The sequence below is a fragment of the Neovison vison genome, chromosome 2, assembly GCF_020171115.1.
Source record: "Neovison vison isolate M4711 chromosome 2, ASM_NN_V1, whole genome shotgun sequence".
NCBI classification, from domain to species: Eukaryota; Metazoa; Chordata; class Mammalia; order Carnivora; family Mustelidae; genus Neogale; species Neogale vison.
Genome location: NC_058092.1, coordinates 155,374,384 through 155,399,854, shown reverse-complemented (window position 1 = coordinate 155,399,854; position 25,471 = coordinate 155,374,384). Strand labels below are relative to the sequence as shown.

At 52.0% G+C, this 25,471-nt stretch overlaps 1 protein-coding gene across 2 annotated transcripts in view; it reads left to right on the top strand.

Moving 5' to 3' along the window:
- TRIM67 (tripartite motif containing 67) overlaps positions 1-23,717 on the top strand; it is a 37,810-nt gene extending 14,093 nt beyond the window's left edge. For both annotated transcript variants that reach the window (XM_044236545.1, XM_044236544.1), the window contains 9 exons: positions 9,944-10,039; positions 11,219-11,341; positions 12,311-12,421; positions 13,552-13,711; positions 15,746-15,891; positions 18,161-18,299; positions 19,617-19,920; positions 22,511-22,673; positions 23,652-23,717. In XM_044236545.1, coding sequence (XP_044092480.1) covers positions 9,944-10,039; positions 11,219-11,341; positions 12,311-12,421; positions 13,552-13,711; positions 15,746-15,891; positions 18,161-18,299; positions 19,617-19,920; positions 22,511-22,673; positions 23,652-23,717 — 1,308 coding nt within the window. The remainder of the gene's footprint in view (positions 1-9,943; positions 10,040-11,218; positions 11,342-12,310; positions 12,422-13,551; positions 13,712-15,745; positions 15,892-18,160; positions 18,300-19,616; positions 19,921-22,510; positions 22,674-23,651) is intronic.
- The last annotated feature ends 1,754 nt before the right edge of the window (positions 23,718-25,471 follow it).

Here is a 25,471-nt window from a genome sequence, read left to right as displayed (position 1 = left end):
GCATTCACAGTACCCAGCAGAGCAGCTGGCACCCAACAGGCCATAAGAAACATTTATTTCATAAAGGAATAATGATAACACCAAAATGTATTCTAATAGCAATGCCACAAATAACTATTCTGGTGCAGTCCCTATTAACTCATGGTGAATCAAGAAATAGAGTGATTCATGAAGGGGAGAGCACTCCAGCCAATGGCATGGAAAATGAGGGGAGGAGGGATTTTTCATTTTTCTGGGCCCCTGATCGAAAAGAGCCATCCATACTCATTAGCATGGCAACCACCACCTCCGCCCGCTTCCTTTTATGTGGAAGTGGTATCAGAAGAGGGAGCTGATCTCATAGCACGAAAAAAGCTAGCTGGAAATGTTGGTGTGACTTTTCCCAGATGTTAGCATTGCTATGTCTTTTTTTTTTCCACTAAGTTCTTAAATTGTAATTCCAGTATAGCTGGCATATAGTGCTGTATTAGCTGCAGGTGTGAGTCTAGTGATTAAACAATTCTAGACGTAATTCTACACATCACTTTAGCACTGCTGTATCTCATCTCAAGACTAGACTGGGCAGAAGTTGTCTGAAGTGACATTACTGAAATATTTGGTGCTGTGGAATGTGAATGCGGGGAATAAGAACATTCATTTTGGAGACAACAGTCCTAAAACTCTATCTCTTGCCATGGAATGACCCTGTACTAAATGTGATAATGCACTTGAAGAACTTAAGGCAGTGCACACCTCGTAGTAAGTGTTCAAAGGCGGAAAGCCACCCTTGCCGTCACTGTCATGATTATCAGTGTGAGGGTCAAGGCCGAGTGTGGTGTGGCAGGGCACCAGGGCAGAGGCCATGCCCAGGAGTCCTCCTGTGGTAGGGCTGAAAGGCAGCACCATCCTTGGTTGGGACCATCTCATACCATCACATTAAATGGGTGCCCCAAAAGAGCCATCCCAGGATTGCCTACACCAGCCATCCAGTTCTTCACTGGCTGAAGTAATGGGGAGGACAGGAATTGAAATCAAAGTGTCTAGGATAGGCTTGGAGCTCTGTCTTTGGGTCAGTTTCTGATGCCTCTGTGCATCAGTTTCCTCATACTGGAAGGGCTGATGTAGGACGAAGTGAGATGAAGTAAGTAAAGGTATATACCGTACCTTCAAAACACTCCTTCATTACAGACCCTGACTCCTTTCCTGAAGGTACTAGGAAGTTGACCTGCTTCCCTATAACCCATCACCCATATTTATGATGTGAGACAGACTCTGTGTGAAATGATTCCATGTCGTGAATATGTATGAAAGGGTATGTGGCTGGATAGAGGCGTATACAGAATTGTATGTGCTTGCTAGGGATACTGAAACAAATGGTCACAAATGGGTGGCCTAAAACAGCCACAGTTTACCAGCCCTGCTGACACCTTGATTTTAGCCCTGTAAGACTCCAGAACTGTAAGAGAATAAACCCAGTATTGATCTAAGCCTCTAAGTTTATGGTAATTTGTCATAGCAGCAACAAGAAACTAATACACCCTAAGGACTCACAACCAGGGCAATTGAATAAGTCTGAGAAGCCAGGGAAAGGGAGATCCCCTCAGAGGATTCTTTTACTTTGCATTAGCCCTGGATGGGGGCAGTAAGGGGGAATGGAGTCTTCACAGATATAGTTCTTCAGTGCGGACACGGTCATGGCAGCAGCCTCCATCTAGAGATTTCAGGTTTGGAGGATCACAGAACAGAGCACTGGATCAGTATCTAGAGCCCCATTCAAATACCATGTCTCCTCCTTAGTGGCCCAATGGCCAGAAACACAGGATTCGGTCAGCCATGTCCTCACATGGCCTTTCCTTGGTACGTGTGCAAGAAGAGAGAGGGAGTAAGATTTCTCCTGTCAGTGGGGACAGAGCATATCCTCTACGCTGTCTTGCCTCAGGGGACCCCCCTCCAAATCTGGGCCACATCCTCTGGAAAGAAGCTGCCTAGTAAAGTAAACCATGATTGCTTAGTTCTTCCACCAAAGATATTTTCTGCTACTTGGGGGGGGGAGTTGCAGGGGTCCCCTTAGCCTGTGACCCACAGTAGACACAGAAGAGGCCTGACACCCAGCCTTGCTCCCCTCACAGAAAATACTGGTCTAATCTTCCCCTAAGCAGACTCCTAGCTAAGGGTCCTGATTCCTTGGCATCAATCCTTCACACCCTGTGGAACAAAGTCTCTATGACCTAGCCCCTTGGGAGTGGGCAATGGGTCCTGGGAGCCAACCGGGAAGGATAGATCTTACGGGATCAATGAATCTGGGAGGTCTGGCTGCCACTACCTCATTAGGGAGAAGGGGTGTCCCCATTCCCATCTTAGCACCCTCTATGGGTCAAGCTCTCCCGTCTCCCAGGACCTCCATGCCCTTGCCTGTCCCTATGAGTTGTGCCCTGGGAGAGGAGTGCTAGGTTTTCCAATCTCTGGCTCTGTCCCTACATCTGTTTTAATAGTTAAGGCCCACCACTGGGTTTCTAAGCCTCAATTCAGGCTGACCACTAGGACAATTTTGTTTATTTGGCTACTAAGCTCTTAAAGCCTGTGGCTAGTTTTGGAGGAGACTGGGAAACAGAGCTGCTCTCTGACAGCTGGAGAGGGGATGCTGCTATGGAACAGGGCTTCCCCAGTTGTTGACAGGTCACTCAGAAAAGGGAGTGAGCAAGGTAAGGTGGAAGAACGCTTCATCTTCAAGCAGAAGCCAGGCATAGAAGGGCATCAGTATGTCCCACCTAGTATGATGACATCTGGTGGGTCAGTAGTGGAAGAGTTAATACCCAGAAGTCATGAAAACCATCTCAATCAGCAGGGTAGGACGAGGCCACCAGTGCCCAGTACCATATGGGGTCTGTGCCCTAGAAACCAAACGGTGGGTTCAAGTGGCCACATGGCCATTTTAATTATGCCCAGCATGTGGGAGAATTGAATCTTGCATAGCTCAAGGGAGCTAGTCAGACAAAATCTAGAACAAAATCAACTCACTGACACAGATATTCATGCAGCACATTCTAGGTGTAAGAGACAGTACTGCCCACACAACAGGCACAGAACAAGCTTTTCAGGCATCAGCCAACAGAACAGGAAAGCTAAGGCACTTCTGGGCCATGTGTCTCAAAGGCAGTGAGCTATGCCCTAGAAGCTGGCCCTGTTTGAGATCAAAGGGCATACTTCATTTGGGGAGGGTAGCAAAATCTTCAGAGGGAGGTGGCATTTGGAAAGGGTCTTTACAGATGGATGGGATATTAGCAGGCAACAGCAAGCAAAATGTGAGTGAGAGAGCTTATGAGACAGAGGGCACAGCAGGAGCCTAGGTGGGGAGGACAGAAGCTCAGGGGTGGCAGAGCTCAGTTTGACCAAAGGTGGGGAACCACATGGGCAGCCCTGGGAGGTGATGCTACAGGGAAACAACATCCAGAGCCTTGGATACTGAGCAAAGGGCTGGACCTTGATTCAATGCAGGGTAGAGAATGTTGGTGGGAAGGGAAATGACATGGTCAGAGGTGCATTTGAGAGACAATGGTCAGGAAGTTACTTGGATACGCGGGATTCAGTTTTCTGGCATGACCTTTAAGTGGTGATCTTCAGCATGTAATTAGACTTTGCCCCCATCATTGCATGTGAGCAGCACTGAACTCAAAGCCCCACCTTACACCCCAGGAATTGGGCACTAATAATTCTTCTGGGGGCCTTACCTTTTCTCATTTAGCAGTGGGGTCTACAGTGCTAAAAGGAAGGATCCCCTAGCTCATGGGGAAAATGTTCTTCAAATTTCAGTGATGATGTTACATGCACACAATTAGATGTCGTGATAAGATGGGTCTGGGGGCACCTGGGTGGCTTAGTTAAGTGTCTGACTCTTGATTTCTGCTCAGGTCATGATCTCAGAGTCATGGGATCTAACTCCGTGTTGGGCTCAGTGCTCAGTGCGGAGTCTGCTTGAAATCGTCTCTCTCCCTCTGCCTCTGCCTCTTCCCCTGCTTGTGCTCTCTACATAAATAAATAACTAAATGAATAAAGAAATAATAGATAAACAAAATCTTTTTAAAAAAATAATAACAACAACATGGGTCTTATTCCTCCAACCTCTTCAAGCCCTTGGACGATACATCCTTGAGAGGGGCATCGAGTTTCTAGAGCTTTTACATTCAAACAAGAATGGCTTCTAGTAATCGGTATCACCTTGGGCAACTTCACAAGGGAAACATTCAGTAAGCGTCCACTGTGTGTAAGACATGCCACTTTCTACCATCTAAAGGTATGTGCTAATCCATGTGTGCACTCCTTTACAGTCGCCTTTTACTGGAAGCTCGGTTTCTCCCTGTGTGAAATGAGAGGCTGGAATGAGCCATGTCTAGATCCTTGGTTCTAACCTCCTGCCCTCCTGCCAGGTAACTGGATATGAGACAACAAAGACCAGGTTGAAAAGGAAGCAGTTTAGGAGCCCATGCACAGACACCATAACAAACATAGGAGAATTATCTCTGAGGCCATTTGAACCCTAACTTTAATAGATCCCAGTTAAAGATGCTATGTATTTATCTGAGAGAGAGAGGGAGAGAGAGAAAAAAAATAAGCAGGGGGAAGGGGCAAACAGAGAGGGAGAAGCAGACTCCCTGAGCAAGAAGCCTGATGTGGGGCTCCATCCCAGCACCCTGAGACCAAGACCCAAGCTGAAATCAAGAGTCGGACACCTAACCAACTGAGCTCAGACAAAATCTAGAACAACAAAAATCTAGTTTTGGAGGAGACTAGGTTCCTGTTCTGGAGGCTGTGAGTCCAAGATCCAGGTGCTGGCTGAGTCAGTTCCCACGGAGACCTCTCCTCCTGCCTTACAGACGGATGGCCAGCCACCCCCTGACTATGTCCTCACATGGCCTTTCCTTGGTACATGTGCAAGAAGAGAAAGGGAGTAAGATTTCTCCTGTCTGTCCCTCTGAGGACATGAATGCCATCATGGGAGCTCCAGCTCATGACCTAGTTACTTCCCAAAGGCCCATGTCCAGATATTGTCACATTGGGGGCTTAGGCCTCAACATATGGATTCTGGGGGAACACAAACCTTCAGTCAGCAATAATTCATATATAACAGGCCAGGGTTGAACAATTAAAGAGGATTTCGGAAATGCTTGGGTTACATCACAAAGCATAATCATGAGACATCTTTGGAGGGAGGTGTTATGACCATCCTTCCTATCTTATAGGGGAGGACAGTGTAGAACAAAGAAATGAAGATGACCCAGCTACCCAGTGACAGAGGCAGGATTTGAACCATACTAGCCCAGAGTCCTTGTGCCTTGTGCGTTATAAGGCCCTGTGCCACCATCCAGAATGGAAGACGTGGGCCCTGTGTTCCCAGAAGCTGCTCCTTGGAGAACTGCTGCTTAAGATGTGATGCTGGGCCAGACAGGCTGTTGCTCTGACCCAGCTAGGAAATGCTTATATTAAGCTGTCTGTGTGCACAGGCTTTACAGGAACATAATTCTAACCTTAAAAGAATAGGATAAAATGCAACTTTTCAATTCAGATTAAAACCATTCAATCATGGGGTACATGGGTGGCTCTGTCAGTTGGCTTTCTGACTCTTGATTTCAACTCAAGTCTTGGTCTCAGGGTTGTGAGTTTGAGCCCCACGTTGGGCTCCAAACCGGGCATGGAGCTTACTTAAAAAAAAAGAAAGTAAACCCATTCAGCCATGAATCACTATATTGTACACCTAAAACTAATAGAACATTGGCTGTTAACCATCCTGGAATTAAAATACTTTCCAAATCCATTCAGTCATAAAAACATTCATCTTCTGCCCAGGTATTTCCTCTCTTTTCAAGAGTTTGGTATAGTCACCATATGAAGAGTCAACACAATCTATTCTCATTTCTCAGACCACAGGCTCTTCTCTCAGACCAGAAAGGGACAATTTTCAGTGTCCACTACTAGTATTCCAAACAGTCCCCGTGGAAAAGGAGAAGCACATGTCTTAAAAAAACAAAAAAAGGAAACAAAATAGAATATGCTTTAAATCCTTAATACACAGCCAACAAATAAACCACTTGCCTCTTAAGAAATGATCTCCACATTCACCCCAAAAACCTTTGCTCTTTTTCCACTAGAACACCCAGGTCCAGCTTCCATAATGCTGTCCCCTGCAGAGGTAGAGGTGTAGAGGTGACTTGTGCCCATTTCACACATGGAACAATCAGGATCAAGACAAGTACAAGTGTGTGCTTATAGGGCATCCCCTAATGCCCACCCCTGACCCTGGCACTCATATTTTCATCAGAGGTTCTTCCACACTACTGGGCCCTGGGCCGGTTTGCGCTCAGGTAGCCCCTCCAGAAGACATTGAGAAAAAAGGGCAGGAAAGATAAGACAGCAAGGCTGATGGGCCTGGCAGCAGTGTCTATGGGCTGTGAGATTATTCCCTTTTGAGCTGGATATTGGCCTGAGGTCACTGGTGTCCTTCAAAACCACTCTGTTCTTGGGCTCCCTGCCAGGCTCCTTGGTCTACTTGCCAAGGAGGAAGCAGGTGGACGGGCCCTGCGGTGGGTTAGGCTGCTGGGAGGCTGGCACTGGCTGGCCAGAGCAGGGACAGAGTGGAGCTGGTGCCAAGGGCCGGCTGGAGGGTGGACAGCCCTCACTGAGGCGGCCTCTCAGGGCTTCTCACTGGCGAAGGGTGAGAGCAGTAATGACAGAGCTAGCAGAGCCTGTCCTACGTTAGCATGTACCTCCTATCAGGCCTATCACTCTGCTTTTCTTAATCAGCCAATGAGCATTTTCTGCGCCCCAACTTTGTGGTGGCACCACTGGCTAGACAAAAGACAAAGACAAAAGAAAAGCTCCCCAGCATCAAGGACTATATTGGTTCACGGGAGATGGGCCCCTCCCTGGGGAAGGAGCTGGTGCAGACCCTGTGGGCCCCACGCTTTGGGAGACTGGAACGGGGAAGGAAGTGCTACGCTTTTCTAGACCCTGATAAACTTCAATTAAAAAGACTTGGTGTTGGGGCGCCTGGGTGGCTCAGTCGGTTAAGGGTCCAACTCTTGATTCCAGCTCAGGTCATGATCTCAGGGTCATGAGACTGATGCCTTCATCAGGCTCTGTGTTCAGTGGGGAGTATGCTGGAGAATCCCTCTCCCTTTGCCCCTCCGCCCACTCTCATGCAATCTCTTTCTCTCTCTCTCAAGTAAATAAATAATTTTTTTCTAAAAAATAAAAAAATAGGGGCACCTGAGTGGCTCAGTCATTAAGCATCCACCCATGGTTCAGGTCGTGATCCCAGGGTCCTGGGACTGAGCCCCACATCAGGCTCCCTGCTTGGTGGGAAGCCTGCTTCTCCCTCTCCCACTCCCACTCCCTGTGCTTGTGTTTTCTCTCTTGCTGTGTCTGTCAAATAAATAAATAAAATCTTAAAAAAAATAAAAATAAAAAATAGCGGCGCCTGGGTGGCTCAGTCGATTAATATTTCTGCCTTCAGCTCAGGTCATGATCCCAGGGTCCTGGGATCAAGCCCCACATCGGGCTCTGCTCAGCAGGGAGCCTGCTTCCTCTTCTCTCTGCCTGCCTCTGTGCCTACTTATGATCTCTGTCAAATAAATAAAATCTTTAAAATAAATAAATAAATAAATAAAATAGAAAATAAATAAAATCCCTGTTAAAGATCCCATGGGGGCCCATGAATGATGCTGACTTCTCTGTCTCCTTTGTGGGTGCAGCTATCTGGGAATGGGCTGAGTCGTCCTGGGACCTGTGCCCCTCCCAGGCCGGGTGGAGAGACCTGGCTGGTCCAGAACAGTAGTGAGGGGCCACCTGGGGGGCTTGAAGCTTGCACTAAATAAAATGTAAAATGAGGCTCCTCAGTTACATTCGTGGCCTTTCAGTGCTCAGTACCACCCATGGCTGGAGGCTGCCGGCTGCCGAATTGGACAGAGCGGACAGAACTCCTTTCTCATCCCTGTAAGTCTCATTGGCTCATCTCTGTGCATCAATCCTTGCAGCAGAGAAGGGCACACACTGGGGATGGGGATTAAGGAGGGTGCGTATTGTGATGAGCACTGGGTGTTGTACGTAAACGAGGACTCACCGAATTTTACTCCAAAAAACAATATTGCACTCTCTGTTCACTACCTAAAATTTAAAATAAAAAAAGGAAAGAAAGAAAGTCCAGGGCATACCCTGGGTGAGCCGTGGGGGGAGGAGCCTAAGCTACTTGGGGCAGGGGTAGGGATGGGGAAGGCAGTGGAGAATGCAGAAGCTTCTCCGAGCAGGACTGAGCCCAAATCTCACCTTGACCTCACCTTGAGTGTTGGTGCTCCCTACATCTGAGGCCCCCTGCTTCTCTTTCCACATGTCTCCCTGAGTCATCTCCTCCACTCCATGGCCTCACTGACTAGTCCTCAGAGATGCTCAGGCAGGCTGTCTGTACAGTTCAGTGGACCTCAAAGTACATTAGATCCCCTCTGAGGGTTTCATAAAAGACAGGCTCATGGCCCTTCCCTTCCAGTTTCTGATCAGCAAGCCCGGGGATGGGGCCAGAGAAGTTGCATTTCAAACAAACCCAGGTGACAGGTGCCCCTGAGGCTGCTGGTCCAGAAACCACACTTGGAGGATATCTTGGTATGGTCTAAAGATCCTGTTCATTGATTCATTCATTCCACAAGTATCCACGCAATGCTACCATGCACCAAGGGCTCCTAGATGTGAGCAAACCAGGCGAGTTCCCTGTGCTAGGAGGCTTACATTCGAGTGAGGGGAGACAGCCAGTAAACAAAGCTGTGTGGAGGGGTGATGAACGTTATGAAGAACAAACCACAGCAAGGGAACAAAGCTATTTTATAGGATCATCAGGAAAGGCCTCGCTGATCAGGTGACATCTGAGCAAAGACCTCAAGAAAGCAAGGAAGGTGCAAAGATATGACCCTGGCCTTTCTGCCCATCTTCAGCTTTTTAATCAGAACAATGTGACTCGTGGTTAATATGCTTAACAATCAAGGTCATCAGTCTCTGTGACAGCTAGGTTTGAAGGCAAATTCGATGGTGTATGTGTGTGCATTTTGTTAAAAAGAAGCCTGATGCTAAAGGCCTTACATTTCATCTGGGCGGGGCACCTCGGTGGCTCAGTCATTAAACATCTGCCTTTGGCTCAGGTCATGATCCCAGCGGCCTGGGATGAGCCCTGCTTCAGGCTCCTCCCTCCGAGGGAAGGCTGCTTCTCCCCCTCTCACTCCCTCTCCCCCTGCTTGTGTTCTCTCTCGCTGTCTCTCTCTCTCTGTCAAATAAATAAATAATCTTTAAAAAAAAAAAAAAAAAGATTGCATCTGGGTTGCCAGTTCCACCTCTGGGCCCCATCTATCCACACCCCTCTCTGCGAGGTGAGGGGTCCCAAAGGTGATAAGGGGACTGCCGCAGAGCCGGTTTCCCACTTCTAGACGAGGCCTTAGGGTTCCCAGGGCAGATGGCTCCAACCCATTTCTAGGGCCTTCAGGCTTCTTCCCTGCCCACCCCCACCCCCGGCAAAAAGGCGACTGAATAGGGGCGGGGTTGCCTGGGACCTGGGATGTCCTTACAGAACCGCCCTAGGTCCAACCGACGAGACACAGAACAGCCACGGGAGGAGAGGCTCGGTGTGCCTTGTCGTCCCGGTTCCGCGAACGTCTGGGGCAGGCAGGCCAGCCTCAACCGACGAGCCGAACGCTCCGTACCTCTCTGCAGCTCTGGGGTCCAGACAGGAGAGGGTGGGTCAGTCACATGTGTCCACCGTTGCCGGAGGAATAAGCAGTGTTTAGGGCCACGACTCAGGAGCCTCTCCGCCCGCACAAGGAACGCGGGCTCGCGAGCAGCCCCGGCCCCTCGCCCACGCGCAGGCCTCGCCGGAAGCGCCAGCTGCGCGCTGTCCACCCCTCACTCTCCTTTTCAACACGTGGTATCTTTTTAGGCCCAACTGTCCCAGGCCTTAAACGGGGTTTCGGATAAGGCGAAGGAAGCAAAGGAGTTTCTGGTCCAGCTGAAGAACATCCTGCAGCAGATCCAGGTGAGCCGAGCCTAGCCCCGGGCCGGGCGGTCAGGGCAGGACGCAGGCGGCAAGGGGGAAGGGACGGTCCCTGCAGCGAGCATGTGGTCGGTGAGGAACATAGAGGGTTTAACTGTCCTACCGCGTAACCTCAAAATATCGCTGTGTCACTTACGAAATCCATGCGTGTGCGGAGCACCCACGCTGGGTCACACGCGGAGCCGAGCACAGGCCACGCATGCACCATCCCTGGCCTCAGCGGCCCGTGGGCAAGAGTGCGCATGCGTGCGCTCTACGTGGATGCGCATGCGTCTGCGGTACGTGTGTGCGCGTGCGTGGAGGGCCTGTTCACGCCATGAGGAGCTCGGAAGGTATTTCCTTGTCTGCACGGAGAGGGGAGAGCCCCGGCACTGCGTTCTTAATCTTAGATTAGGTCCACACTCGTGACTGCCTTTTAGTTTAAGCAGCTCTCTAAAGGCCGTATGTGCCAACACAGCCACACTGTGGGGTGCGGGGGGTGAGAGCCACAGCGCAGGTTACTGCGCGAGGTCAGAATCCATGCTGGTCTCAGAGACCCCGAAGGATCCTAAGACGGAGACAGATCCTGCAGCCGGAGCTCTGTATTGGGGGTTGTTTTCCCGTCTTCCGATTACAGAAAGCAAAAGTATATATTGTACAAATTTTGGAACGTAGAGAATAGACAGGACTAAGGAGTAGTTCACCGTCATCTCCTCACAGTAGGGGACTGCTTCATGCTTTTGATAGGTTTCTCGTGACTGACACACATGTGTGTGCAAGCAGTGTGGAATTGTGCCGTACGTGTGTGTGCACGCGGTGTGGAATTGTGCCGTACGTGTGCGTGCACGCGGTGTGGAATTGTGCCGTATGTGTGCGTGCACGCGGTGTGGAATTGTGCCGTACGTGTGCGTGCACGCGGTGTGGAATTGTGCTGTACTTCACTTACAGCCTCCCTTTTTCCCCTTTCTACTCTTTCATGAACATTTTGCACGGCTCCAATGAGCAAGGTTTGAACTATGTGCCAAGATTCGTGGTACCCCTGCCCTGACTCACATTAACATTGTTTCCAGTGTAATAATGTTACAGATGTCTCTGCCAAGAACTTCTCTGAAATACTTCTTTGTGTCTCGCTCTGGGCACAATTCGGCGTGTCTTCTCCCTAAAGCTCTCTGCCTCCCCCAGGAGAACGGACTGGACTACGAAGCCTGCCTGGTTGCTCAGTGTGACGCTCTGGTCGACGCTTTAACTCGGCAGAAAGCCAAGCTGCTCACCAAGGTCACCAAAGAGAGGGAGCACAAGCTGAAGGTAGGTACCTAGGTGATGACATCCTGGCCCTCCTCACAGCCTCTGCACCGCACATGCGGATGCACCCAGTAGGCGCTGGGTCAGTATTAGGTGAGTGAAAGAATGGGTGAATGAATGAATGAATGAATGAGGTGAAGAGGGGATGAGCAAGCTGACCCCGCACCTGATCACACTCACGTGACTTTCCCCAAAGCCATGCTGTTCCTGCAAAGCTGAATTCGGGTGCCCTGACTCCTGCTCAGGTCAGAAGTACCCTCTCCCATCTTCTCTGAGGTCTTATTGTTTGTCTAAGGGAATCTGCTTCTCACCTTGTACAGCAGAAGGGACGAGTGATGGTGGCGAGGCCATGCTTTGCTCAGGTCATCAGCTCTGCCATCTTCTTCAGGCCCTCTCTAATATCTCACACCCTCAGTAACGAGCAGTAATAATATGACCAGTGTCCCCCTCACAGGACACTGGGCTCCTGGTGTGAGCAGGTTCACGAACACTGCATCGTTGGAGGACTGCTTCATTGTCTTTGGGGGGGGGGTTCAACCTATTTTGTAGATATTTCCCAAATGAATTAGGAAATAATACTTCAAGGAAAGAAGGAAGGAGTGTTGGGGATGATCCATGTTTTCAAGTGAAGCAGCTGAACCGATCGAATTATCCATGACCACCAACAGGAGAGAAGAAAGAAAGAAGTTGGTCACTGGTTCCACAGGCAATTTCAGACTGTGTACTTTCTCGGCTATCCAGAGCTCAGGAACAGAGTTCATTCTGTTGGGCATTGGGTCAGCTTGTTGGGAAGTAAGTCCATTTATCCCCCAGGAGAGAGGGCCCATGGAGCTCAGGAGCCAGCACCCAGAGGAGAGGACACAAGGTAGTCACCTCTCCCAGGGTTTTCTCCGTGCGACTTCTCCAACCCCCTCTACAGCCTGGCTCTTCCTCCTCTGAAGAAATGATTACTGGGGGTTCTTTTCATCGCAGATGGTCTGGGACCAGATCAACCACTGCACGTTGAAGCTGCGCCAGTCGACGGGGCTGATGGAGTACTGCCTGGAGGTGATCAAGGAGAACGACCCCTCTGGCTTCCTGCAGGTGAGGCTGGGCTCAGAGAACAGAGACAGGCTTGGCTTCCCATCTCCAAGTCCACCACCGCTCCCCAAACTAGCTGAAGTTTGGGGAGAATCCCTTCCAGTGAACTGAGCAGATACTCCTCTGCTCAGAGATTCCCGAAGACCCAGGTTCTCATCTTGGCTCTGACTCTCAGTAGCCGTGACCATGGTTCTGGGTCGTTGTTAAAAAAGGGAGTCAGATGTCATCATTTCTAGGGCGAGAATGTCATGAGTTTATGCTTTGGCTTCCAGAGACCCCTGCTCAACATTTTCCCCACAAATGGGAGAGGACAGTCTTTGCCAGACAAGCTGGAAAGACTGTAATGGAGAAAGTGAGTTAGCAGAATCCTCATGGCCCATTATCTCAATGGGCAGATGTAGACGGATGTCCACTGCCCATAGAGCCCATGCAGCCTTGCTGGGGCATCCCCCCAACAGCCAGGCTGACTCAGGGCCACGAGCATCTCTCAAGAACATGACAGTGATTCAGATGGTGGCTCAGTCCTCTGTCTGCAGGGAAAATGATGAATCCCCTTGGCTAGTCCCCAAAAAGGGCACACAGGATCATGGCTCCTCAGGGGCACGTGCAAGTGTCAGAATGAGCAGGACTTTCCAGCAGAGGAGAGCAGAGCTGGGGGCTTGATGGGGAGTTTGAAACAGAGCAGTTTGGAGAGAACATTATGAGCTTCGAAATTCTGGGGCTATAGGAAGCACTTCCTTCAGACCCCGGAACAAACCACTTTTATGTTTCACTTTGCAAAGTACTAGATCTAACAAAAGCAGTACAGTGAAGAAGGCTTTTGCATATTTAAAAAAGTATCATTGGCTTCCCAAAATGGCTTGGCCTGATATCTTTCAACAGCAAGTTCTTCTTCACATGTAGATGATCGCTTTTTCAGAATACGATTCAGACGGTAACAGTGCATTTTTATTTGCCCAGTGTCATGCTGGCAGGGATCCTATCTTCTCCACTGTGGCCTGAGAGCCCATGGCCAGCGCAGCTCCTTCCCTGTCCCCAAGCCACAGACACCAAGCCCCTCCTCCTTTCCCACCACTTACTGCATGATTTTTCCTTTGCAAATCAAAACCCTAAACTCTGTGCTCCCCTTTAAGATCTCAGATGCTCTGATCAAGCGTGTCCAGGTGTCTCAGGAGCAGTGGGTCAAAGGCGCCCTGGAGCCAAAAGTGTCTGCGGAGTTCGACTTGACCTTGGACAGCGAGCCGCTGCTGCAGGCCATCCACCAGCTGGACTTCATCCAGATGAAATGTAGGGGTGAGCCGTGGTTGGCCCAGTTCAGGCCGCGCTTCTTTCAGAAGAGGCATCCACTCTGAGGGGCAGCTCAGTGTCACTGGAAGACTGGTGACAGGCAGAGGGAGCAGAGGGGGAGGGGAGGGGATGCCAAAGTCACAGGCCCAGGTTCAAGTCCCAGCTCAGCCACCCACTAGCTGGGTGGCCTAGGGTGGGGAGCACCCCAGTCTGAGCCTCAGTTTTCCCATTTGTAAAAGAGGATTCGTTATTTATTCAGACACTTAGTGAGTGTGCCATGTGTCAGTCGCTATTCTAGGTGCAGGACACAGCTTTGAACAAGTCAACAAACTCCTTCGTAAGATTGAGCTGATATTCTAGAAAAGGAAATAGACAGTACCCAAATATATCATACAATGTCCAATGGAGAGAGACGCAGTACAGGAGAAGAATATTCCAGGTGGCAGAGGGATGGCAACTGCAAAGGTCCTGAGGCAGGAATCTGTTTTCTGGGTTCCAAGAAGAGCAAGAAGGTCAGAGGTGAGAGCAGAATGAGTAAGACGGAGGGTGTTAGGAGGTGGAGGAGAGCCATGGGAGACACAGGCTAAGGGTCAAATATTGCGTGATTTGCACCATGTCGCAAGATTAGCAAGTAATGGCCAGAACCAAAGCCAGAGTCCTATTCAAAAGGCTCTCTCTCCGGGGACATCAAAGGTACATTCCAGAGAGGCCATAAAGCTGTTTGTTTTTTTAAAACCAAAATATCAAAGGACAGGGTGCCGCCCCCACAGAATCTATGAGGTCAGGAAATCCTTACCTGCAAAATATGTGGCCATTTTTACATGAAGGACGATACAAGTGTCTTGCACATCTGCGTGCCCACTCCCACACTCGTTTGCACCTAAGGCAAAGTTTGGAAATGCCGCCTGCGAATGGGATGTGGTTCGGAGGAACGGGGAGCCTGGCAGAGTGTAGGGAGGTGCAGCAGAAGAAGGGGTGGCCCTGGAAAGGGGGTGTGAAAGGAGGAGACTTGGAACTGCTCCCAAGGCTCGGATGCTGCTCTGGGATTGGGTGGTGGGTTCACAGAGGAAGTGGGAGAGGCAACAGCAGAGCCTAGGACGGAGAGGGGACCTCTACATGCTTGTAAACTGAGGCCTGGGGAGTCAGCTCCTCTCAGCCAGCCCTGAGACCAAGTCTGTAAACAAGACAGGGCTGCACCCAGCTAAACTACCAGTGCCACTTGTAAGATGGCCCAAATCCCAGGAGCCAAACCGAAATCGCTGGTGTTTAGAAATCCGGTGTTGTGATTTTCCCTTTGGCAGCTGTCAGTGTGGACTGGATTTATCTCTAAAATCTCTTGAGCCTGAACAAAGCTAGAATATAAACACTTTCTCCCAATCTTACCATGGTAGAACTTAGGATACATTTGATTCACATCCCTAATTCCAAGGGTTGGCTGTTGGCTACTCCAGGTTGCCTCTCCCTCCCGCATCTGGATCCCTGGGCCTTTAACGTTTAAATGTGTCTCTGGGCCAGATGTTTAAATGTGTCTTCAAATTCTGCATGCCCCCCCCACCGCAAGGGCACCTTCCCAAGCTGCAGTATAAGCCGCCCGTTGACCACAGAGAGGGTCCACACAGGCCTTCTCGTGGCCAGGAGGCACACGGGGACATGTAGAACCTGACTCTGTGGGAATCCCTCGTGGGTCCCTCATGGATCTGAGAATCAAAACCAGGGGTTCTCAGTGGGCACGTGGGGAGGGGGTCCTTAGGGCTCCAGACACAGAGGCGCGGACACCATGCCTTTCCCATCGCCCAACCCGACTCCAGGACACACTGGGAATGCACAGTCACCAGTCACCTGTGCTTGCCCTCGCCCCCACCCGCCTTGAAACAGAGACTCCCGGGGCTGAGGTGTGCCTACAAGAGGTTGGGAGGGACCGCAGGGTGGCCACCATTCCTTTTGAGGCCTGGGGGCTGCTGCCTTGGGGGAGGAGAGTCGACACAAATGTCCAGTGCCCTGCGAGGGATCTGGGCACTGAACCAGCGGTTCCTGTCACAGTGCCGCCCAGCCCCCTGCTGCAGCTAGAGAAGTGCTGTACCCACAACAACAGCGTCACGCTGGCCTGGAGGATGCCACCCTTCACCCACAGCCCCGTGGACGGCTACATCCTGGAGCTGGACGACGGCGACGGGGGCCAGTTCCGGGTGAGGCCCTGCTGCTTGTTTGGAGGGTTCCTAACTCCAAGGCCTCTGGACTAGCCTGTGGGGCTGCCCTCAGCTCCAGTGCTGCCCCCAGAGGGCACTGGCCCAAAAGCAGAGGGCTGGTAGGTCTGGACCCTTGGGAGCTGGGGCCATTCCAACAAGGGCTAGGTCTGGGAAGCCCCCGCAGGCAGAGGTGGCAGCCACAAAAAATTTAGGACAGCTTTCCTGTGAAGACTGACACAGGTCTGAGGCCAAGGAGGAGCTCAGAGAAGCTGTCACCTGCACAGATTAACTTCCCAGTTCACCCCACCAGTGTAGTCCTACCTGTTATTCCATGTCCTCCCAGATACCCTCACTCGCACAGGTCCCCACTCCCTCAATGCCCTGTCGCTCCCTGCCCTGTCTGCCTCGTGGATTGTTCTACCTGGCAAAGTGCTCTGCGTGTGCAGACAGACACTTGGTATATGGTGGTTGGGTTGGGATGACCTTCTATGCTCATGTTCCCTGTGATGAAATATCATGGGGTTAATAAAGGCTCTTCGTGGCCACAGATGGTCTTCTACTCCCCCATCTGGTAGAGACCCCAGCCCAGACCCCCTAAGAGAGCTCTACCTTGAGATTTCATACAGCGAAGCTCAGGTCACTGCCAAGGTGCTTTGTGGGCAGGAGACCAGGGAGCATAAACTCTGGGTCTTCTGAGAGTTGCTCCTTTTCCTTCCTGAGGACACTAAGACACACTAGAGCAAACTAGTGCCACCACGAAAGTTGTGCTGTCCTGGGGAGCTGTGCCATTTAACAAGTCTTGCCGAAGACCAATACTCCTTTTGGAGTTTCTCTCAAAGGAATTTAAGCATTTGTTTCATTTTGTTTGTTTGAAAGGTCGCCTACAAGAACATAAGACTTGGGGAAAGAACTACAGCATTCCCTTGGGAATTGTTGGGTCCCCTGTGGCTCTGGGCATTTTAGGGAAGAGAGGAACAGAGGTCGGGTCACCAAGGAATGGCAGCAGATCATTCACTGGGCTCAGAACCTCAGAGGTCTGACTGTGCAAAGGAGCAAAGACCGGAAAGAGCTCCTGGACCAGAAATAGGGAAAAGAGCCCCTGTTTCTGAAATGGGAAGAGAAGACTGTTCTAGGCTGTGCAAAGAAGCAGCCACAAATACAGATGGCCTCTCTGCTGTGAGACATGACCAATAACGAAAGCTAGATACAGGGGCTAGAATTGATGAGGAGTCACACATTATAGGAGGGAGAGTGTTGGCTTTGAATGCAGACAGGCCTGGACTTGAACCCTGGCTTCCACAGTGGTTCACTCTGATGCTGGGCAGGTTTCCTACCTTCTCCGTGTCTCCTCATACATAAAATATAAAAAAAACCAATAACACCTTTCAAGGATTGTGTGAGGATTAAAATGCCTGATACAGAGCATTGCACACAGCGATTATTATTAATAACTTGGAATAACAAAGGGAGCGCCAACCCCCTAAACAATCAGATAGGAAACTTGTTCAGACAAAGTAGAAACAGTGGCACAGGAGGAGGGCCAGGCTGTGCATTGGGGGAAGTTAGGTGGACAAAGGTGAGTTTGAAGTGAATGGGGAGCAAAGTAAATCCCTACTGAAGGCTCTTTGGGGTCCCGTTCAGAAATGTGTCACCCTCTCAGGAGGCTGTGAGCAGCACAGTTCTGGGGGGAGGGGCAGCACAAGACAGGGAGGGGGCCTGGAATGCCCCTTTCAGTCCAAATCAACTTGAACCCACCTGTGCTTGGTCACACGCTTCTGCTGTCCGCTTCTTCCCATTGAATGTACTGACCCTTCTTCTAAAAATATTGGTGATTTAGTCTAGTTAGATGCCTAGCACATGTTTCCTAGCTTAAATTCCCAGAAAAACCCAAAAATCTTCTCTTGCTCCAACCAAGGAGGAAGTGGGGTTTCTGTACCTCCACCCCCTTGGGGAGACCTGTCTGACTGACTAGCCTCAACAGGGCCAGGACATCCTCAGGCAGCATGCCGGCTGGCTGCAGACCCGCTGTCCCTCCCTGCCTCCCTAGGACCCCCTCACACCTCCCCTCCACACAGGCAGAGGGGCTGGTCTTCCAGGGGTGGGACTCTGTGCCCGACTTGGACACAGTCTGCGACCCTGCAGCCCTCATCCAAATTCCTCTGATTCAAGAGCTCTGTGGGGCCACTAGCTCTTTGAATGTCAATATGTTGCTAAGAGAAATGTTCCAACTAACCAAGGCATCTCGTGAGTACTCTTGGCTGTCTTTTAGGAAGTGTATGTTGGCAAAGAGACCCTGTGCACCATCGACGGTCTGCATTTCAACAGCACCTACAACGCCAGGGTCAAGGCATTCAACTCCTCTGGCGTCGGGCCTTACAGTAAAACTGTCGTCCTGCAGACGTCTGATGGTAAGCACTCAGGGCTCGGAGCAAGACCAGATTCAGGCACTAGGGACAAGCTTCAGAAGGAGTACAGGTGGGAACACTCAGCTGCGTAGGACAGAGGAGTGGAGGGATGGAGGGAATGTGGCAGTGGAAGTGTGTGTGTCTCCTCTGGCTCCATCCCTGCCCTGCTCACTGTGGCCCCTTGCCTGCACGTCCCCTCCCCGACAAGCCACCAAAAAAGAGCCGGTTCTTCACCCCACTTGCTGGACTGGGAAGGGGAACCAGAAACTGAGAAGCTCAGGGTGATCCAGGGGCTGAGAATGGGTAAGCGGTCCTGGAGAAAAGGCCACTGGTCCCTGGGCATGATGATCCCTTGAATACCTAGTGCGAGAGCCCAGATCTGAGGCTTTACACACCTCGCCACAACCTTTCAGGTCTCTGGCAACGGGAGCGCATGAGCATTTGCGGGATTTTGGTCATCTGAGTCCTTAGCAGGGAGTGATGACTTAAATAAAGAACATGCCAAAAAGCGTCTTCCCCACTCACCCAGACATGCCCCAGCTTTGGCTGCAGCATCCTGGCATGGTGCCAGTCCTGTTTATTGTCATCATGTATCCCAGCATATCCTCTGGGTGCCCTGAGGGAAATGTGACATGCCTGGTTAGTCTCCCAAGGACAGAGGGGAGGGAGGGCAGCAGCAGATGCTCTCGTCAAGGGCACAACGGGAGTTGCTTTTCTGAAAGTGGTGCAGCCCGCAGGCTCATTTTAGAAATCATGAAGAGGTCACCAGCTCTCTGGCCTCGGGGGCCCCCTAGCCTGGAGAGCAGTTGTTCTTGCCCCATGCACTGTGGTCGTAATCTTAGAGCAAGTGCCTCATTTCCCCCGGTTTGAGGGCTTGGAGAACGGAGGAGGCCACTCGATGGGCTGTGGAACATGAGGATGGAGCTTGGTGACTTTGGTTACATCGCTTCACCTCTCTGGATGTCATATGCCACACCCACCGTCTTTAACTTACAACCGTGTGGAGCATAAGGGAACAGTGTCCAAGACCCGGACTGCACAAGATGCATTTAGGTCTGGGCTCTGACACCCTAATGTCTGCATTCCTTGGCAAGGTTGGGCTCATGGGATTGAGACGCTGGATGAACACAGATCTGAGAGAGAGAGACAGAGAGAGTGTGTGTGTGTTTGTGTGTGTACATGTGTGCCCGGGTGTTACTCCTACAGGGAAGAACATTCAACACAGGATGCCAACTTTCTGAGAGATGCAAATGAGGCTTTGAGCCCAGGGTAGAGACCGCTAGAGATTTCCATCCCTGACTCTGCTTCCCTCCTCTCCAGTGGCCTGGTTCACCTTTGACCCCAACTCTGGGCACCGGGACATCATTTTATCCAATGACAACCAGACGGCCACGTGTAGCAGCTATGACGACCGGGTGGTGCTGGGTACGGCAGCTTTCTCCAAGGGCGTGCACTACTGGGAGCTGCACGTGGACCGGTACGACAACCACCCGGACCCCGCGTTCGGGGTGGCCCGGGCCAGCGTGGTCAAGGACATGATGCTGGGCAAGGACGACAAGGCCTGGGCTATGTACGTGGACAACAACCGCAGCTGGTTCATGCACTGCAACTCCCACACCAACAGGTGCGCCGTGGTGGGGCATGCAGGGGCGAGGGCCCTGCCAGCAGCGCGTCCCTGCAGCCATCCCTGAGGCCAGGCATCGGCGGGAGGTTGGAGGGGAGAGGTGTTGCAGCTACTTGGCTGTCCAGTGTCCCTGTGGAAGTGAGTGTTTGCCTGCAGAGCCCGCCGCAGAGACTAGAGCAGCCCCAGGGCACGTGGCTTTATGGGACACTCAGCAAACCCCACAACCAGGTTTTGCCAGGCCGCTAGGCTGTCCTTCCCTTCCCAATTCTGCTCCCCTTCCCTTTATGCACTGTTAGCTGGGGCCCAAGTCCCCGCGCAGCCGGCGCCCTCAAGGCTGTGACCAGGTCTCTGCAACGGGAGCAGATGCCATTAGCCAGCTGCCTATTCACAAACCACAGAGGGGCTCGGTCCAGAACCCCCAGCTCTATCTCTACCTGCTTAAACCAAACAGGGCCCAGATACACTGCCCACAGGAGGAATAACAGGAAGCACTTTTTATTTGATTTTATTTTTTCAGTGTTCCAAGATTGTTTATGCACCACACTCGATGCTCCATGCAATACGTGCCCTCCTTAATACCCACCACCAGGCTCACCCAACCTCCCACCCACCGCCCCTCCAAAACCCTCAGTTTGTTTCTCAGAGTCCACAGTCTCTCATGGTTCGTCTTCCTCTCCGATTTCCCCCAACTCACTTCTCCTTCCCTTCTCCTAATGTCCTCCATGTTATTCCTTATGCTCCACAAATAAGTGAAACTATATGATAGTTGACTCTCTCTGCTTGACTTATTTCACTCAGCATAATCTCTTCCAGTCCCGTCCATGTTGCTACAAAAGTTGGGTATTCATCCTTTCTGATGGAGGCATCATACTCCATAGTGTATATGGACCACATCTTCCTTATCCATTCATCTGTTGAAGGGCATCTTTTCTCTTTCCACAGTTTGGCATCTGTGGCCATTGCTGCTATGAACACTGGGGAACAGATGGCCCTTCTTTTCACTACATCTGTATCTTTGGGGTAAATACCCAGGAGTGTAATTGCAGGGTCATAGGGAAGTTCTATTTTTAATTTCCTGAGGAATCTCCACACTGTTCTCCAAAGCGGCTGCATCAACTTGCATTTCCGCCAACAGTGTAAGAGGGTTCCCCTTTCTCCACATCCCCTCCAACACATGTTGCTTCTTGCCTTGTTAATTTTGGCCATTCTAACTGGCATAAGGTGGTACCTCCCTGTGGTTTTGGTTTGAATCTCATGGCTAGTGACAATGAACATTTTTTCATGTGTCTGTTAGCCATTTGTATACATGGCACCTGAGGCTTACAGTATCTCATTCAGTTCTCACCAGTATACAAAAGTCTTTTTACAGATTCTAGGAAGGGCTTGGGCTAAACAAGTGTCCCCAAGTCACAGCACTACCTCGAGGCATTGTCAGGACTTAGCTCAGAGTCCCGCCTCCGCTTCTGTGTGGGGTTGGGGAGCAGGTGGGACCCTGGGTAGGGGGCTGCGATAGGGGAGCCCTGCACCGACCCAGGGCAGAGGCCCCACTTGGGTGGGAAGCCCGCGTGCGCGCCTCGGAGCGGTCTCTACCGCCACCCGGTGGTCAGTGTCTGAATAGCACCAGGGGCCGGGTCCAGTTCCTTTTCTCCACCCTGGGCTCAGCACACCCTGGGGGAACCTGCCCTCTTGGGAAGCCCTTTTCCAGTCAGCGCCCCAGGTTTTTCCCGCGACCTTCCTCATGACCTTGCTCTCTGCCCTGCCTGCAGCTGGTGAGCTTGTGCCCCATCAGGAAGAGGGTAAAAGTGGGTTTTTTTGTCAGCGTGGAGCCTCTGAGCTGGGGGTAGAGACCTCAGCCCTCAGCTGAGGGAAGGGCGTCTGGTGGACCTGCTTCTAACACGGAGAGGAGGCAGGTCGGCCAGGGCCCCCGCAGCACAGTGCGGCTCACCAATGCTTCTCGCAGAGCGGATGTGAACTCCCACCGCGGCCAAATGTGGGATCAGGGATGCTTATCGGAGCGTCACAACTTAGCCTCAGGCTCCACCGCTGGTGCCCACAGGATGGCGACTCCAACAGGGGACTTGGTCACGAGTGTCTGGGCCGTTTCTGAGATGAGCTGAAGCCCCATGGACCTTCTGAAATCTCCTGGAGGCCTGGCTGTCTGTCTCTTTGTGGCTCTCAACTTCTCACGGGTTAAAGCTGTCCAGGGCACCAAGTTCGTTCCTTTCCTTGGCGGATAAAGGAGCCTTCCCTCCCCACTCCAGGTTTCCAAGTGGGACCTGCTCATCAAAACCCGAAAACTCCCTGGGGGTTCAAGTCTCAGGGACTGTGAGGGTAAACAGGACAGAATAAGCTGGTTCCCCCAGGGTAAGGAAGCAAACATGAGGGGTAAGGCCTTCCTGTGTGATCCTTAACTGGTGAGTGCGCTTCAGGAAAAGTCTCATAGCCCAGAAGAAGAGCTCCCTGCATGGCCAGTGGGGGGCTGTGTGTCGGGGAGGATATTCCGAGCATTCTTTAAGTGACTCGGAGCCATCACCTCCATCCCAAGCTGGGTGTGGTTGGTGATGGGGCTTCCTGGGGCTTCTCTTCCCAGGACAGAAGGTGGCGTGTGCAAGGGGGCCACTGTCGGCGTGCTCCTGGACCTGAATAAGCACACTCTGACCTTCTTCATCAACGGGCAGCAGCAGGGCCCCACTGCCTTCAGCCACGTGGAGGGGGTCTTCATGCCGGCCCTCAGCCTCAACCGTAATGTGCAGGTACTGTGTATCCTCAAGGCAGGAGCCCATCTGGTGGCTCCCCTCGGGGCTCGGGGGCTTCCAGAGGGCACTTGGATGACGTGGGCTGTAAGGCAGCTGACTGTCATGTGCCTGGGCAGAGAGCCACCTCCCCTCAGCCCACCTTCCCTGGAGATGGTCTCTCCGGCATGATCAAGTCTCACTTACTCACTTGAAATAAGCAGAGGCTCTAAGCCGGTGGTCAGGTGTGTGCTGGGCCTTCTGGGCGAGGCTCTCCCCTGAGAGGAAAAACACACAAGTGGGCTGGAAGAGACTCATCCGAGGGGCTGTGAGTTTCCTTCTGCTCCCTCTGGCTCCCATATGAAGTAGGCAAGAAAGATGTCCTTTTAGATCTCAGGGCTGGGCCATCCCCAGGGAGGACTCAGGAGGCCGCAAAAGGATAGAGACAGAATGCGAGCCCGGGTGGGTGTATGTCAGGGGGAGAGTAATGTGGAGGCAGCACCCTTGGCCTCTGGCAGCGCCCTACTCCCCCAGGGGTCCTGCTTTGTGGTGCCCACTGGCTCTGAGTACTGACAGGGCTGTGTCCGTCACTGGTGGATTGATTTGTACCTCCGCTCGCTCACGGGAAGGCTTTGAGGCAGCCTGAAACGTGGGCTGTCCTTCCACCTGGTTAATAGAACAGGTGCCGGAAAGGCACAGGGGCCATGGAAAGAAAGCAGAAACAAATACATAACCACGAGGGCCATACGCCTGCTGCAACAGAGCCTCGGCCTTGTCTGGGTTCCTGGCTGCCAGGACAAAGTGGGCCGTCCGGGCACAGACCAGCTCCTCGGGGCAAACTGGTAGATACTGCAGGAGTGAAATTGAGCCACACAGCAAACAGTGTAGCCCATGAGAGAGAGAAGCCCTCAGGATGCTGCCTGTGGCCACCCACTGTGCTCTGTGAGGGGTTCTCATGGTGGCCTCCCCCACCCTCACTCAGCCCGCCTTCTTTTTCAGGTCACTCTGCACACGGGACTGGAAGTGCCGACAAACCTGGGGCGGCCCAAGCTGTCCGGCAACTAGCCTCCCAGCTCCAACTGCTCACCGGCATCTGGGAAGAGCCCCCCTGCCCCTCACTACGTTCAAAGAACCCACAAGGGTAGGACGATCATGTCACAGGTGCAGCCCCAGCAGCCACTGAGTAACTTAGAGAAAAGTTTTCTTTGGGAGATGCAGAAGAGGTCTGCGAGCCATGCTTGTTGGGGCAACTGGTTAAACTGGCCACTTGCAAAAGTAACCACTGGTTGATGGTGAACGTGGGTATGTGTCCCTTTCATTTCTCCTGGACGTTGCAAATACTCCCAAAGAAGGACCTTTCTCATGTTTCCTGCCATCTGTTTTCAAAGCTCGTCTTTTGGGGGAGGGAGGCACCAGGAGGGCAGACCGGCACCCCTAGAGCAGGAGGCAGGAAGACAGTTTGGATTCCCATGCTCCAAGCGTTGACCCTTCGCCGGGACACCACTCAGTCCCAAGGCTACAGGTTCTCACCTTCGCCAGGAAATGTGATCCTTTTGCTTGTAGGTCCTGGAGGTTCCACTCGGTTATGCCCTTGCAAACCTCATCCAAGGTCGATAGAAAGGGGCACTGATTTGGACCTTCACCACTCCCACTGAACTGCTGAGAACCTTTTAAAATGGTTTTCTTTGGTCCTTCGTTAATCAACCAGTCTCTCTCTCTCTTTCTCTCTCTCTATCTCTCTCTCTCTCTTTCTCTTGCACGCATGCGCGCGCGCACACATCACACGCACGTAGTTTGCTAAAATTCATTCACTCGGTTGTTCGTTCTTAAACACAAAGGAAAACACGGACATCGGAATGATAATGTGAGGAGTCGTCACCTGGTGGCTCTTTCTGGAACTGCAAGCCTGTCTGAGTTGCTCTCTTCCGGGCCGGGGGTACCCCCTCCCCGACTCAGACTCAGAGCAGGAAAGGTGGGGGGCCCTGGGGAAGCCGCTTAGAGCCGCCGCCCCTTGTTTGGAGACCCACCCTACTGTCATCCTGGAAGCAAGAGGTGGCCCCAGGGGCAGGCGTTGTTCTGCTCTGGTGGGGGAGGGGAGCAGGTCCTCGAAGAAGGCAGGAAACAGCAATATCAGCGAGTTCCTCGCCCCTCAGTCTCCTGGGAGGAGCTTGGTTGTCCGGAGCTCTAGAGGCCCAGGTGGGGCCTCCTTGCTGGGAACACAGACCTTCTCCCAGGAGACGCGCAGGAGTGTTTTGCGTCTCTGGGAAAGAGAGCTCGCTTTCAGGGCTCTGAGCCTGGAGCCTGCCTTGCTCTTGTCCCTAGAGCACCTTCCCGTCCTCTTCTTCTTTTCCTCCTTGTCACCTGCCACCTCCACTTTCCATCTGGTAGTGAAACGTTCTGTCTCCTTTTTAAAAGAATCTATTTTATCAAGCATTTTATTTTGTCCACTTGTTGGATCGGATTTTTATAAAATTCAGCCCGTAAACCGGCAGCAACTGTGTTGACTCGGTTCTACCTGCTTGTTGAGACGCTGCCCTTGCTTTCTGAGTCTCCCCGGCCGATGCTGTGTAGACCCTGCCCCTAGCAGCAGATCCGACAATCCTACCTCAGAGCCCACGCCCTTGGACTGCAAGCCTGCCTTGTCTCTGCCTTGTGGGCAGGTGTGGCCGGCTAGGCCAGCCACCGGCATCTTCAGGAGCTGCCTGGTGCTGTCTCAGCCTCCGTGCCCGGTCCTGGCAGCCACCTGCCAGGGATGCTGAGGTCCTGCCTCTTCATTCTCTGCCTGCTACGTGGTTCCTTGGGTGCACGGAGGCACTCCT